This window comes from Eutrigla gurnardus (genome assembly GCF_963514095.1).
Source record: "Eutrigla gurnardus genome assembly, chromosome: 3".
Taxonomy (NCBI): Eukaryota; Metazoa; Chordata; class Actinopteri; order Perciformes; family Triglidae; genus Eutrigla; species Eutrigla gurnardus.
This window is the reverse complement of record NC_139917.1, coordinates 26,722,679-26,735,459: the sequence shown is the minus strand read 5'-3', so window position 1 is coordinate 26,735,459 and position 12,781 is coordinate 26,722,679. Positions and strand designations below refer to the sequence as shown.

Here is a 12,781-nt window from a genome sequence, read left to right as displayed (position 1 = left end):
CAATACAATAGGGGGACCGGAAGTGCGCCAATATTTTCCTGCCCGCCCCTTTCAGAGGATGTAAGCCAAAGGTTGCTTGTTGTTTTTATGTCCATTTCTTCTTAAATAACGTGGAACATCAACACAAAATGGACTCAAAGGGACCCTCTCGTTATGCAGTATGTACATGTCGTTTAACGTTACCTGGTTGCCATGTCAACGAGTAAATACTCTGCGTGACGTTAGCCTGGGTTGGCTAGCCAGAGAGCTAAAAACAGCTAGCTTTACGACTGTGTTTGTGTACGTTAATATTTTATAAATGGCTAAATTAGTGAGCCGTTTATTCTGAACAGCTCAGCTAACAATGAGCAAAAACCTACGTTTGTAATGAGTTGTCTCGTGGTTTCACCGCTGTTAGCTGTTTAATATGTCGAACATTTGTTGTGGTGCAGATTTTAGATTCATTATTCATGAATTAAGACAGCATTTTTAGTTTCTGTTCCTCTTTCAAGCACAAACACAGGATATATTATAAACTGAGCGGATGTTATTGCTCCTCTTATCCATCGATTAGCCTACATGATGTTGTTGTCAGTGGATACTTTATGCATGAGCACTAATAAATATGCTGAAAAACACTGTTGTAATATTGAAGACAGAATATGAAGTGAGAGCAATGGTTGGAAGAAGTAAAGTAGCAATACTTAATTTACAATACCAACATTTAAAGTTGATGTATTTCAGAATAATGTTCATCATAATTATTGTTGTGTACATCACTTTAATATTTCAGCTGGTAAAGGTGAAACTAATTTGAACAACCTTATATTCTGCTCTTTATAACATTTTCTGGTAGAAATAAGAAGTGTATTTGAAATAACCATATGGTTTTCTGTACTCTTGTGTGAAATAAATACTTAAATAATACTACTACTTGAATATTTCATAATTTCATTAAGATATTTGGTACAAAATAATCAGATTGCGGAGAAATTTGAATAAATATGTGCTTATTGTTATCAAATCAGACAATGTAATAGTCCATGACGATATCTCAATATATATTTTTTTCAGAATATAATTCCATTCAATTCTAAATTTGATTGATTATCATATTGAATGATCAGCTAGCCCTAATCTTAACCTATAATAATGCATCAACATTTATAAGTTTATTTTATTTTCAATAAGATTCTAAATCTACAAAGTAACTTAAGTTGTCAGATAAATGTACAATATTTCCCTCTGAGTTGTAGTGGAATAGACATGTATAGTAGCAGGATACTCAAGGAAAGTACAATTACCTCGTAATTGTACTTAAATACACTACCCTTGTACATTTAGTTTCCACCACTGGATGAAAGACAAGGTGATTGTTCCACCCTTGGGAAGTTTTGGATTTAAACAACACTAGAAACAGACAAGTAGGTAGGAGACTTATAATAGAGTAGAACATTAGATAGTTTGTTAGATATCAGTGTGCATAAATAAGATGTATATGTTGAAACAATGGAAAGTCAAAGTCATAGTTGATGCAGAATATACATTATAAGTAATATCTATGCAGCTCATGTTTTTGCAATGAAATCAAACCTATGTTGATTAAAAGACAGGCCTTCTAATGATATGGTTAACATGGTTTGTTTTAGCCCGAAGGCACCTCGGCAGATATGTTACGAAGCACAGAGGAGGACGCTCTGGTGGACGGACCTCTGATCTCTGCTGATGCCCTCCACTCTGCAATCAGGAGGGAGTTTCAGACTCTACCAACGCCCTGCCATGCCTGGCTGCTGTCTCTGCTGCATGTATGACATACACACATTAACACACACACGTACACACTGGGTTTACACACACTGTAGTAATGAGATAATTAACAGCAGTGATCTGACTTCTGGCCTCTACTAACACCTGCTCCTCTCTCCTGTCCGTTCAGGTCGTGTACGTGGTGTTGTCGATGTGCGTGGCGGTGCTGTGTGTGTTGGAGTTAGGCCAAAAGGAGGTGTGTGCGAGTATCTTGGGTAACGTGCGAGGCGACAGTGTCATCGTGTTCGGGAAGGTGTGCTTATGGTTGCTGGTGCTGTTGTTCACCGGCTGCGTGCAGCACCACCATAGCCAGGCCAGAAACCGAGGATACCTGCGGTTCTACAGACAGATGCAGGGAGTGAAGCATCTGCCGCTCACCGTTTACTCTGCAGGTATGCAAGGAACCATGCATATCCATTTAATGCACATGCATAGTTCTGTTTTCTCCACAAGATGGCAGTAACACTAGAGGAAGAACGTGTGTTTCTGTATGTTTGTGTGCAGGGAATGTTCTGCTGCTGGTTGTTCTGGCTGTACGATTACCGCTGACCGTCCAGACCTACATGCTGCTCAGCGTGCTGTCGTTGGAGCTCTTGGTGGCATTGCCATGCCTCCTCTATTACACAGGTGAGATGATCTCAGTTATGATATTCTACGAAGGTCATTTCACTCTGGTATCGCAGATTGACTCTTTTCAGAAGACAGCAGATATGTGGCTGACTTGTTTGCCTTGTTTTCAACCCAGAACGCCACACGCACTAAATATAACATCAACTGAAATATGAGTAAATTGAACTTTAGAGAGAAACAACACAACAAATATACAAATAATAATATAATATGATAATAAATATGTTTATTAATACAAAATTATAAATTCAGACATATTTAAAGAACATTATGGAAAGAAAGAACATGAAAATTGTAACAGAAAATAACTTTACACCTGAGCTAATTAACGATAACTCAATAATAATGTAAAAAACAGTGAATGTAAAAACAGCTGCAGTCTAAAAACTCTGAATAGTGAAGTAAAACAAAGGTACATGAACAATAATGAAGGCTCATGTCTTAACAGCTTCATCAAATTAGATTTATATAATAAATAAAATAAAATAAATAAAGACATTTGCTTCCAGTATCCACATTTTAAGGAGGGCTATTTGTCCACTTCCTAACTCTTACATCTCCTTGCTAACATTGCCTTTAACTTTACTTATGTAAAGTCTTTGTAAATAATTTCATATCTTGATTGAGACGGAGATGAAGGAGGTATGAAAAAAGTGTATTCCATCTAATTTCTTCTATCGATTCAGATGAATTAGTATCGTGGATTCTGACATCATGAGACTTTCCTCCGGTCAGTTCACATTTCATAGTTTCTAAGCTGAATGTGATTCTGTTCCAGTGTTACAAGGAGCGATGGAGCATCCATCTTTCTGTGGATGTTGGTAGTGATATCAGTGGTAGTATATGGAGAGACACACCCTGTAGATTACATTACAAACACACACACACACACACACACACTACCCCCCACCCTCTATCTGAGCACATTCGCATCACAATACCTGCCCTGCCCTTTTCAGACCCGACAGCATGACAATCAACCATTCAGCTCTCTGTCCTCCCTCCCTCTCTCTCTCCCTCTCTCCCTCTCTTTCTGCTGATCTGCTGCTTTTTTTTTTGCTTCTGATACGAACACCATGCAAACGTTGGATGGTCCTCATACATACCTATTTATCTCTGCCTTTGAGGTCAGGGGCGACTTGCTTAAGTTTAAAATTAACTCCATCTGACTCCACAGTGCTGAAATGGCCTCAAGCTTAAAAAAAAACCCACGAGAGGGATTCCATCACTTTGTTACACAACAGAACACCCTGCCCATACTGTAGCACTTATCTTCATTTGCTGTGGGAAAAAGTCACAGCATTTGAAAGAATAGAGAACCAAAGAGTGGGAAAGCAGATATGATGAACGTTTAAATTAAATCCTTTCAAGCTTTTGTGCTGGATGAAATGGAAATTAACAAAATATCAATAATGTTGACTTAATAGTGTAAAATGGCAAATATAGTATAGTACAAACTGGTTTAGCTGGTTTAGAACTTCCCTTGACAATGGAGGGCTGTTTTGCAGCTGGCTCTCATCTCTTCTTCTTTAAGTAAAGCAACGCTCTCTCTGTATATGCTTCGAGTTAAGCAGCTCTACATGCTGTAGTTGTCGATGGTATCATCCATGAGATAAGAGAGATGAGATTAACGACATGCAGTGCTGTACAGTAGATGGAGGAACTGAACCGTGTCGCTGTGGTCCTGCAGCATCAGGGCTGTTTTTCACGAAACATTCCCTGATTTCACTCTGATGTCTTGTTTTATTCTAATGTTTGGCCTCTAATAACTAAAAGTATTTGTTTTACTTATCGTTAAATGTCACCTCTAGAACAGTTTGTCTAGTTGGCGTAAGCATCCCTTCCCCACTCAGTCGGTCGGTTGAATCCCAGAGACTTTGTGTGTTTATCGCTCAGATGGAGATGGTTTAAACATTTAACCTGCTGGTGTTAGCATTTAGTTGGATAGTGGCTTCACCACAATCAACATGAATTAAAAATAAGAGATAATAAGTCACCAGCAGGGCTGTAGATGTCTTGTTCTTGTGTTGCTGGTGACTCAAACATGTTGGCATGAAGTGCTCTTTGTAGATTCCTCCAAAACGTAGCAACATTATGACATTATAAGACAAAAAGCTAAAAGTTTGGAGTAAAAAATAAGAAAGTAAGTAAGCTTTTGAACAGATCTATGGTTTATGACACAGAAACTGGTCACTGATAGTAAAGCATTTTCAGTGATACCCAGGTATACATCCATTTTAAATTTAAACTGTTTTTTGTATTTGTTAATAGATATAAACAATAAATATTTAGATATTCCACAGAATTTTAGGTGAAGTCCAATACACTGGCCTTCCGGCCCAGCATAGGAAAACTGCTGTTAAAGCTGCGGTATCAGAGAGGATATTGATATTGAAGAATCTGTAATGAAAGGAAATCCATATTAAAGGTGTGTTTGGCAGCTGAAGGGCACAGATTGAGGCCTCAGATACCAGAGAGGCAAGGAGAGAAGATAAGAGGCATTAGGATTTAGCCTAGCCAAAGGGTAGCCCTCGACCCACTCCACCCAAACACCGGGACACACACACACTCGCACACACTCGCACACACACATTGTCCCTGTGTTTACAGTGAGGGTGACCCAGCGTGTGAGGGGGGGTATTTGTGTTCGCCCGCCACATTCCTGCTCAGATCAGTGCAGTCAGGCACGACGCAAACCCAGCGACGCCTCGCAGCACAAACCTTTTTTTTTTTGTTTTTTTTAAAGCCCAAACGCAAGCACGCGCATTCTCCGACCGAAGCCGAGTCAAGGTGACATCAGAGGGTTCATGAGGACGAGAGAGGGAAAAAAACACACATTTTAGAGGAGTCGCAGAAGGGGAGACATAATGCCTGCAGCTATGAAGTCCATACAGGAAGGCCTCGTTCAACTCCTCTTTGAAGTGCATGCTCATTGTGTGTGTGTGTGTGTGTGTGTGTGTGTGTGTGTGTGTGTGTGTCATTGAGGTTTGCTGTATGTTTCTGCCTCTCTCATTTTAACATGAATACACTCTCCTCTATAGACCTCCATTCACATCAAAGCCGTGTCTTGGCCTTCAAAGGCTTAACTTAGAATACATCTCTCTCTTCTGCCTCGCCAGAACTTAGTGTAAGCACTGCAGGGCACGGGGTTAACACACACACACCGACACGGATCCTGACAGTATACCCCTATCACACACAAACCCCCCCACGTACTGTATGGCAGGACTGACGATTTTATAATCATGTGATTCATGTAGAAGGATGATTCATATTCTTCTATATTTTCATGTGTACATGTGTTGTGTCTTATTCTTGTAGTTTTTCACCGGGGACCGGGAGAAAACACCGTGTACTGCTATGTACTCTGTCTACAGATGGATGACATAAACGTCCCTTCTATCTAATCTGGATTTAATCTAGAATTCTGAATCTGATGTAAACGTGTCGTGTTTATTTCTCTCTTTATTCCTTCACTTTGAGTACAGTCTTTAAAAACCTGCTCTGGAAGGACACATAACTTTATTTAAGTTGATGCCAGTCCAACGTTACAGTACATTTACAAGCTGTGTTCATGCTGTAAAAGTAACACTATTGTAACTGAGGAGTTGTATGTGATTTTCTCAGTTTGGCGTTCACACTCCGATGCTGAAAATGATATCTCTTAGAGTTTGTAAATGTGCGTTTCTTATTGTTGAACATTGGTGATACGTCTGCGGAGATCTTTTCTCTTCTCGTCAGGTTTCTCTTTGAAGCCCGTGAAGCTTTTCCCCTCAACCACAGCTCCCGTACGTGACACGCAGATTCATGAGCGGGACTTCTTTTCCAGCAGACTGTAGATATGTCTTTGAACTCCTCTAATGTGCCGCGTTGCAAGTGAAAGGCGTTCGCGCCGCCCTTCTCCTTCGTCTCGCTTGTCAGGCTCCGTGGCTGTCTGCATCCATTTCCTTCCAGGTCTTTTGATTTTCATTCGAGCCGTAGAGTTGCGAGCGCGATGCGTTGCACCATTAGTTGTTGGCACCTCTGCAGCTCCTGTTATCACCTGGAAATGTGCACTTCTTAACGGGGGATTGATCTGAAGGGAGAGCTGGTCTGAGCTCCGTCTGTCCGTCCGTGTGAGAGCTGAGAGGCTCTAACGGGGACGTGTGAAATGTGTCACTTCCTTTACACTTCTCCCTCCCTCCATCCGTCCATCCATCCGTCCATCCATCCCTCCATCCATCTATCCCTCTGTCAGTCCATCCCTCCCTCCATCCATCCCTCTGTCCATCCCTCCATCCATCCATCCGTCCATCCATCCCTCCATCCATCTATCCCTCTGTCAGTCCATCCCTCCCTCCATCCATCCCTCTGTCCATCCCTCCATCCATCCATCCGTCCATCCCTCCCTCCATCCATCTATCCCTCTGTCAGTCCATCCCTCCCTCCATCCATCCCTCTGTCCATCCCTCCATCCATCCATCCGTCCATCCATCCCTCCATCCATCTATCCCTCTGTCAGTCCATCCCTCCCTCCATCCGTCCATCCCTCCCTCCATCCATCCATCCATCCATCCATCCCTCCATCCGTCCATCCATCCCTCCATCCATCTATCCCTCTGTCAGTCCATCCCTCCCTCCATCCAACCATCCATCCGTCCATCCATCCCTCCATCCGTCCATCCATCCCTCCATCCATCTATCCCTCTGTCAGTCCATCCCTCCCCCCTCCATCCATCCCTCTGTCCATCCATCCCTCCATCCATCTATCCCTCTGTCAGTCCATCCCTCCCCCCTCCATCCATCCCTCTGTCCATCCATCCCTCCATCCATCTATCCCTCTGTCAGTCCATCCCTCCCCCCCTCCATCCATCCCTCCATCCATCTATCCCTCTGTCAGTCCATCCCTCCCCCCCTCCATCCATCCATCCATCCATCCATCCCTCCATCCATCCATCCATCTATCCCTGTCAGTCCCTCCCCCCGTCCATCCATCCCTCCACCCATCCCTCTGTCCATCCATCCATCTATCCCTCCGTCCATCCATCTATCCATCCATCTATCCATCCATCTATCCCTCTGTCCATCCGTCCATCCATCTATCCCTCTGTCCATCCATCTATCCATCTATCCATCCATCTATCCATCCATCTATCCCTCTGTCCATCCATCTATCCATCTATCCATCCATCTATCCCTCTGTCCATCCATCTATCCATCCATCTATCCATCCATCCATCTATCCATCCATCTATCCCTCTGTCCATCCATCTATCCGTCCATCCATCTATCCATCCATCTATCCATCCATCTATCCCTCTGTCCATCCGTCCATCCATCTATCCCTCTGTCCATCCATCTTATCCATCTATCCATCCATCTATCCCTCTGTCCATCCATCTATCCATCCATCTATCCATCCATCCATCTATCCATCCATCTATCCCTCTGTCCATCCATCTATCCATCCATCTATCCATCCATCCATCTATCCATCCATCTATCCCTCCGTCCGTCCATCCATCCGTCCATCTATCCATCCATCCATCTATCCATCCATCCATCTATCCATCCATCTATCCCTCCGTCCGTCCATCCATCCATCCATCCATCCCTCTGTCCATACATACATCCATCCATCCATCCATCCATCCTTTCATCCATCCATCCATCCTTTCATCCATCCATCCATCCATCCTTTCATCCATCCATCCTTTCATCCATCCATCCGTCCATCCTTTCATCCATCCATCCTTTCATCCATCCATCCATCCATCCTTTCATCCATCCATCCTTTCATCCATCCATCCATCCATCCTTTCATCCATCCATCCTTTCATCCATCCATCCATCCATCCTTTCATCCATCCATCCTTTCATCCATCCATCCATCCAACTGTAACACACTGAACTCCACAGACCCGAGGGATGTCCTGAACATCTTGACTGACCTCATATTTAATAACACAATAAGGTGATCTTGGTTCTATTATCAGGATAGTCATAAATATTGTCATGAGTGACTTGAAAAAAAACTAGAGTCTGATAATACAGCATACAAATGTTTTTTTTTCATAATCCACATTATAAAAATGAATGGCATTATTATAAAGACAACTTAACTCAAAATCACACAATAAATGAATGTCTACTATTTACCAAATCTCAACAATTTTAGATCTTTCTAAAGTAAATTATATAGTATGTTTTTTAATAAATCGTTTAAAAAACAATACATTTGGACGTTTAACAAAAACCTTATATTATATATAATTATATATCAGAATTTCCCACAGCGAAAAAAATCCCCAAATAAAGTCAGATTAATAGAATATAAGTTTGTCTCTGAAATCAGTCAGTACCTAAAAAATAATGACAGCTTAATTTGTGTTTGCTTGTTATTTTTTTATTATGTTCATAAGCTGCAAAGTTCACAGGATGAAATGCATGCAAGCCAATGGCAGACATTTACTAACCTGATTAATATAATTTATTAAACATGTTTATTAAACATGTTGCTGTGAATATAAATGCTTTGATCACAGTGTTACCGTAACCTGGTTATTCTCAGTTATTTGTAATAAGTTAGTTCATGCAAACATTTGTCATGTTTTAATATATAATGTTGTTATTTATAGCAGTTTGTTTCTGATTTGTCATTTCTGAAACAAACCTCTTCATGTCGCTGTTTTTCTGGAATGTCTCTCTCTTTCACACACACTGGCTTACTATTACTGTATTTTTACACACACTCACACACACAGACACACACACACACACACACACACAGGTTTAGGGCCTCATTATGCAGGAATGTGCAGTATTTCTTTAGATTGTGTGTGACTGTGGATGCTGAGATGCTGCACTGTAGCAAAGTAAAGATAGCGCTCTTTAGAACCTCCCTGACAATTTCCTCTGGCTAATGACACTCAAGTCTTATCAATACTCGGCCAGCTCCTCCCTCTGCCCTTCCTCACACACTCGTGGCCTTATCTTGATTCAAACAGCACCGACATCTCCCATATTTTCAGCTACTGGACGCTCCACACCCACGCCTCGCTGCTAAGCCCGCCCCTTGTGTAAAGGTGTGTGTTTAGAGTGTGAGAATTAGAGGCTGGAGTGCAGGATATGGCAGCCCATAAGGGCTAAGTGCAGGATATAACAGCCCGTGTGTGTGTTTAGGAGAGGGAGAGGGATGGAAAACAGTAAAAAAAGACAAAAACCCAAATGTGTGCAGTTTCTCACCTGAGGGATCATGTTTGTAGGACAGCTCTCACTGCCCCATAATGTCTGTGTGTCTTTATGTGCAGCTGGCAAATTAAAGCACCACTTTTTTAGGACACTAACAGGGTTTTGTGGTTTTAGTCCAGGTGATGCGGTTCAACAGAGAGCGAGCTGCACCCGACGTGAGCCAAGATGAGCGTGCACTCACCTACAGTATCGGCTTCAGGTATACAGATTCCACTCACACACTATATATATATATATTTGTGTCTATAGCCCCTTTTAGACAGGCACCACGTTATATTAAAGCAGCTCTACGTGTCACTCTCATGTGTGAATAAGCCTCCGAGTTGCCTCTCTGGCCTGCAAATCCTTTTTTCTGCCGAGCAGCTCAAGTGTCAACTGGAGGCACAACAAAGGTTAATAAACAGAGAGAAATATTAAATTCAAGTTCACAAAGATAAGTAAATCAGTTCAGCAAACCATGAAATACTCTTTAACGGGACCAGTTTTAAGCTGTAGAGGATTTTCTTCTCATGCTTTGGGAGAAAGAAGAAATAAAACCCTCAGATTACAGACAGCAGTTCTTAGACAGTCGATCTCCTTTCTTAAATGTTCAGCTTTGATCAATGCCAACCGCTCATGGGATCTCTAGTTTCTACAACCATTTTTAGGGGGATGCTCTTCAACTGCAAAATTAATTTTTAAAAAATCCATCACCGTTGCAGCCCGTAAAAGAAAACCCAGACCACTTTTCTTATTATTTTCGCTCCCTTTTAGCTACCAGATACCAAAATATATGCAGTTATATTCATAATATTATTGTCCTGTTTGAATCGAGCTGGGCAACATTCTGTATTATTGAAAAGACAAACAATCAATGCGTTTTTCACCGACTTCTCCAGCTTGTCTGTCGCCCCAAGACCATTTCTAATGTCTGTTATTATATTTCCAAGAAAAATATAGAACATCACCAGCCTTAAAGAGACAGATGATGCCAGCAATGTTGCAGATTCCCCTTAATAAATGTGTTATTTGTGTCACAGGGAGGGCTCCAGTCTGGAGGAGGTGGTGGAGAAGCAGGCCGACCTGATAGAGTACCTGAAACAGCACAACACCTTACTGAGCAAGAGGCTGCTCAACCTCACCGCTCAGCACTGACCACAGCCCGGCCTCCACCTCCTCCTCCCTGTGAACGAGAGCCTCATCATTTTCACTCTCCCAGCACAAAGGAGAGAGGGGGGGGGGGGGGATCTTCGGGGCTTGAAAGAGACGTCGAGAAGCTTGAAGAAACACTGGATAAAAAGACTAAAAGTAAGGAAATCCCTGTGCACATAAACTGAAGACGGGAGGGCTTCTCCGCGAAGCACCTGAGATGGACAGATAACGCAGGAGGGGAGCTGTAAGTGGAGGACAGTTAAAGAGGCGAGGTGGGAGGAGCAGGAGGAGTCACGGGTCACAGATCAGAGGTGAGGGGTTTTTATCGCCGTGTTACGACCCCCGGTGACCCACTGATGCTGCCGCTTGTGTTGCTGTGAGAGAAACGAGGTGAAATTGTTTTAGAGATCATCTGCACTAAGGAGGAACCGGAGGAGTCGGAGACACAGGAGGGAGAGGTTCTCCCTTCTCAGGGTGGAACAGGAGAAAGAGACGGCGTAACGCTGTAAATGTTCATACGTGGTATTTTAGCTGTTTGAATGTGTGAATGCTTTGTTTGGTAGCTGTTGTTTTTCTACATGTTCAATCATACAAATCAATTGACGTTGTCCATCTGTCATCAGATTCCAATAAATATGTGACAGACGCAATTTTCTTGATTTAATTCGCCTTTTCTGGAGCGAAGGCCGACCCACGACCTCGGTGAAACCCAAGTAAGTGAGCACAGTTTTGTTTTTCTGTTTGTATAACTGGAGCTGAAAGAGTCCAGACAATAGAGGCACCGCGGTGTCAACATGAGCCAGTGTGAATGTCTTTATCTGCCTCACCTTTTCTGTGTTAGATTACAGTCACGGGAATCTGCGTTAACGGAATATCGAGGTCGTCATCTGAGCCCTCGTTGTTTGCTCCCCATTGTGATTTCTTTTACGCCGTGGCGTCTGTAACTCCACGGGGAGCGCTGCATTTACGACTCCCTTATATGTGGCTTCAACCGAGAGCCCGGAGGCATCTGAAGTACTGCAGGTATCAGTGGCCACGGCTGATCTCAGGCTTTGTGGTTACACATTTAAGGATATGTTTATTTACTGTCCTCACTGAAAGTATCACACATTTAAATAGAGTCTATAAACCCGGATATCACAATTACCAGCAATCCTCAAAGTTGCCACATGTATTCGGACCCTCATGAAATTAAAAAAAAAACACTACATTGATACATTTTTTTTTTATTAAAACGTTTTAAATGTAATTCAATAAACATTAGAAGTGCATAAATGCATGATAATCACTTTGTAGGAATACTATGTGGCTGCTGTTCATCGTGGCTGCAGTCAGAGACGATTCCAGCTCTTTGGTCCGTAGCGTTTAAGTCAAGTGACGAACGGTCTTGATGACGTTGTAGCTCCTTTCCCCTTATTCGTGGTCAGCACGAAGGTATTGGCTTTTGAAGGACGAAGAGGGAAAAGTGCTCGCGACTGGGATCTGTGTCCACCAGGATGCCAAAACATTGAATGATTTCTTACTTTGCTGCTAATGAGGACAGTTTCTTGTAGCTCTATTGCAGCCACGTATACATGACAGTCTTTAGATGGCATTTTCATGGTGTGTCCTTCACTTCACAGTCTTATGTTTTGGTGCCGTCGTCCATCCGTGATGTCTGTTTTCTCTCCCTTTCTCTCCTTAGGTCACTCTCATTCTGGTGCTTTACCCTGTAATGGAAAAACAGAATTTAGTGTCCCGCTACAAAGGGCTTCAGAATAAGACAGCAGCTTTAAGTAACTGTACAGGAGTCCAAAAAGAGTAAAGCTGCGACTCCCATCCGCTCCCCAAACACTCCTCATGGCACTTAAGCCTTCCTCTTCATCGTTAGTGAGATTTATGTCTGAGCCTTCCTCCCCCCCCCCCCAACCCACTCCTGTTCTGCGTGAATACACACCTCTGCCACTAATCACACACACCTTCTTAAATGCCACCTGCCGGCTCTGTAACCTGGTTTTGTTCCATG

The 12,781-nt window shown here is 42.6% G+C and overlaps 1 protein-coding gene across 1 annotated transcript; it reads left to right on the top strand.

The window, feature by feature from the left end:
• Positions 1–37: 37 nt before the first annotated feature.
• Positions 38–11,433, top strand: tmem192 (transmembrane protein 192). Its single transcript, XM_084006002.1, has 6 exons — positions 38–158; positions 1,629–1,784; positions 1,916–2,177; positions 2,290–2,412; positions 9,760–9,844; positions 10,665–11,433. The coding sequence occupies exons 1-6, from the start codon at positions 129–131 to the stop codon at positions 10,777–10,779; spliced, it is 771 nt and encodes a 256-aa protein (XP_083862128.1). The 5' UTR covers positions 38–128; the 3' UTR covers positions 10,780–11,433.
• Positions 11,434–12,781: the final 1,348 nt, after the last annotated feature.

Excerpts from the sequence above, each read along its gene's own strand:
- tmem192 (XM_084006002.1), top strand. The coding sequence starts at position 129 with ATGGACTCAAAGGGACCCTCTCGTTATGCA. Across the intron at positions 2,178-2,289 it reads GCTCACCGTTTACTCTGCAG|GGAATGTTCTGCTGCTGGTT; the intron begins GTATGCAAGGAA and ends GTTTGTGTGCAG. Across the intron at positions 9,845-10,664 it reads ACCTACAGTATCGGCTTCAG|GGAGGGCTCCAGTCTGGAGG; the intron begins GTATACAGATTC and ends TTTGTGTCACAG.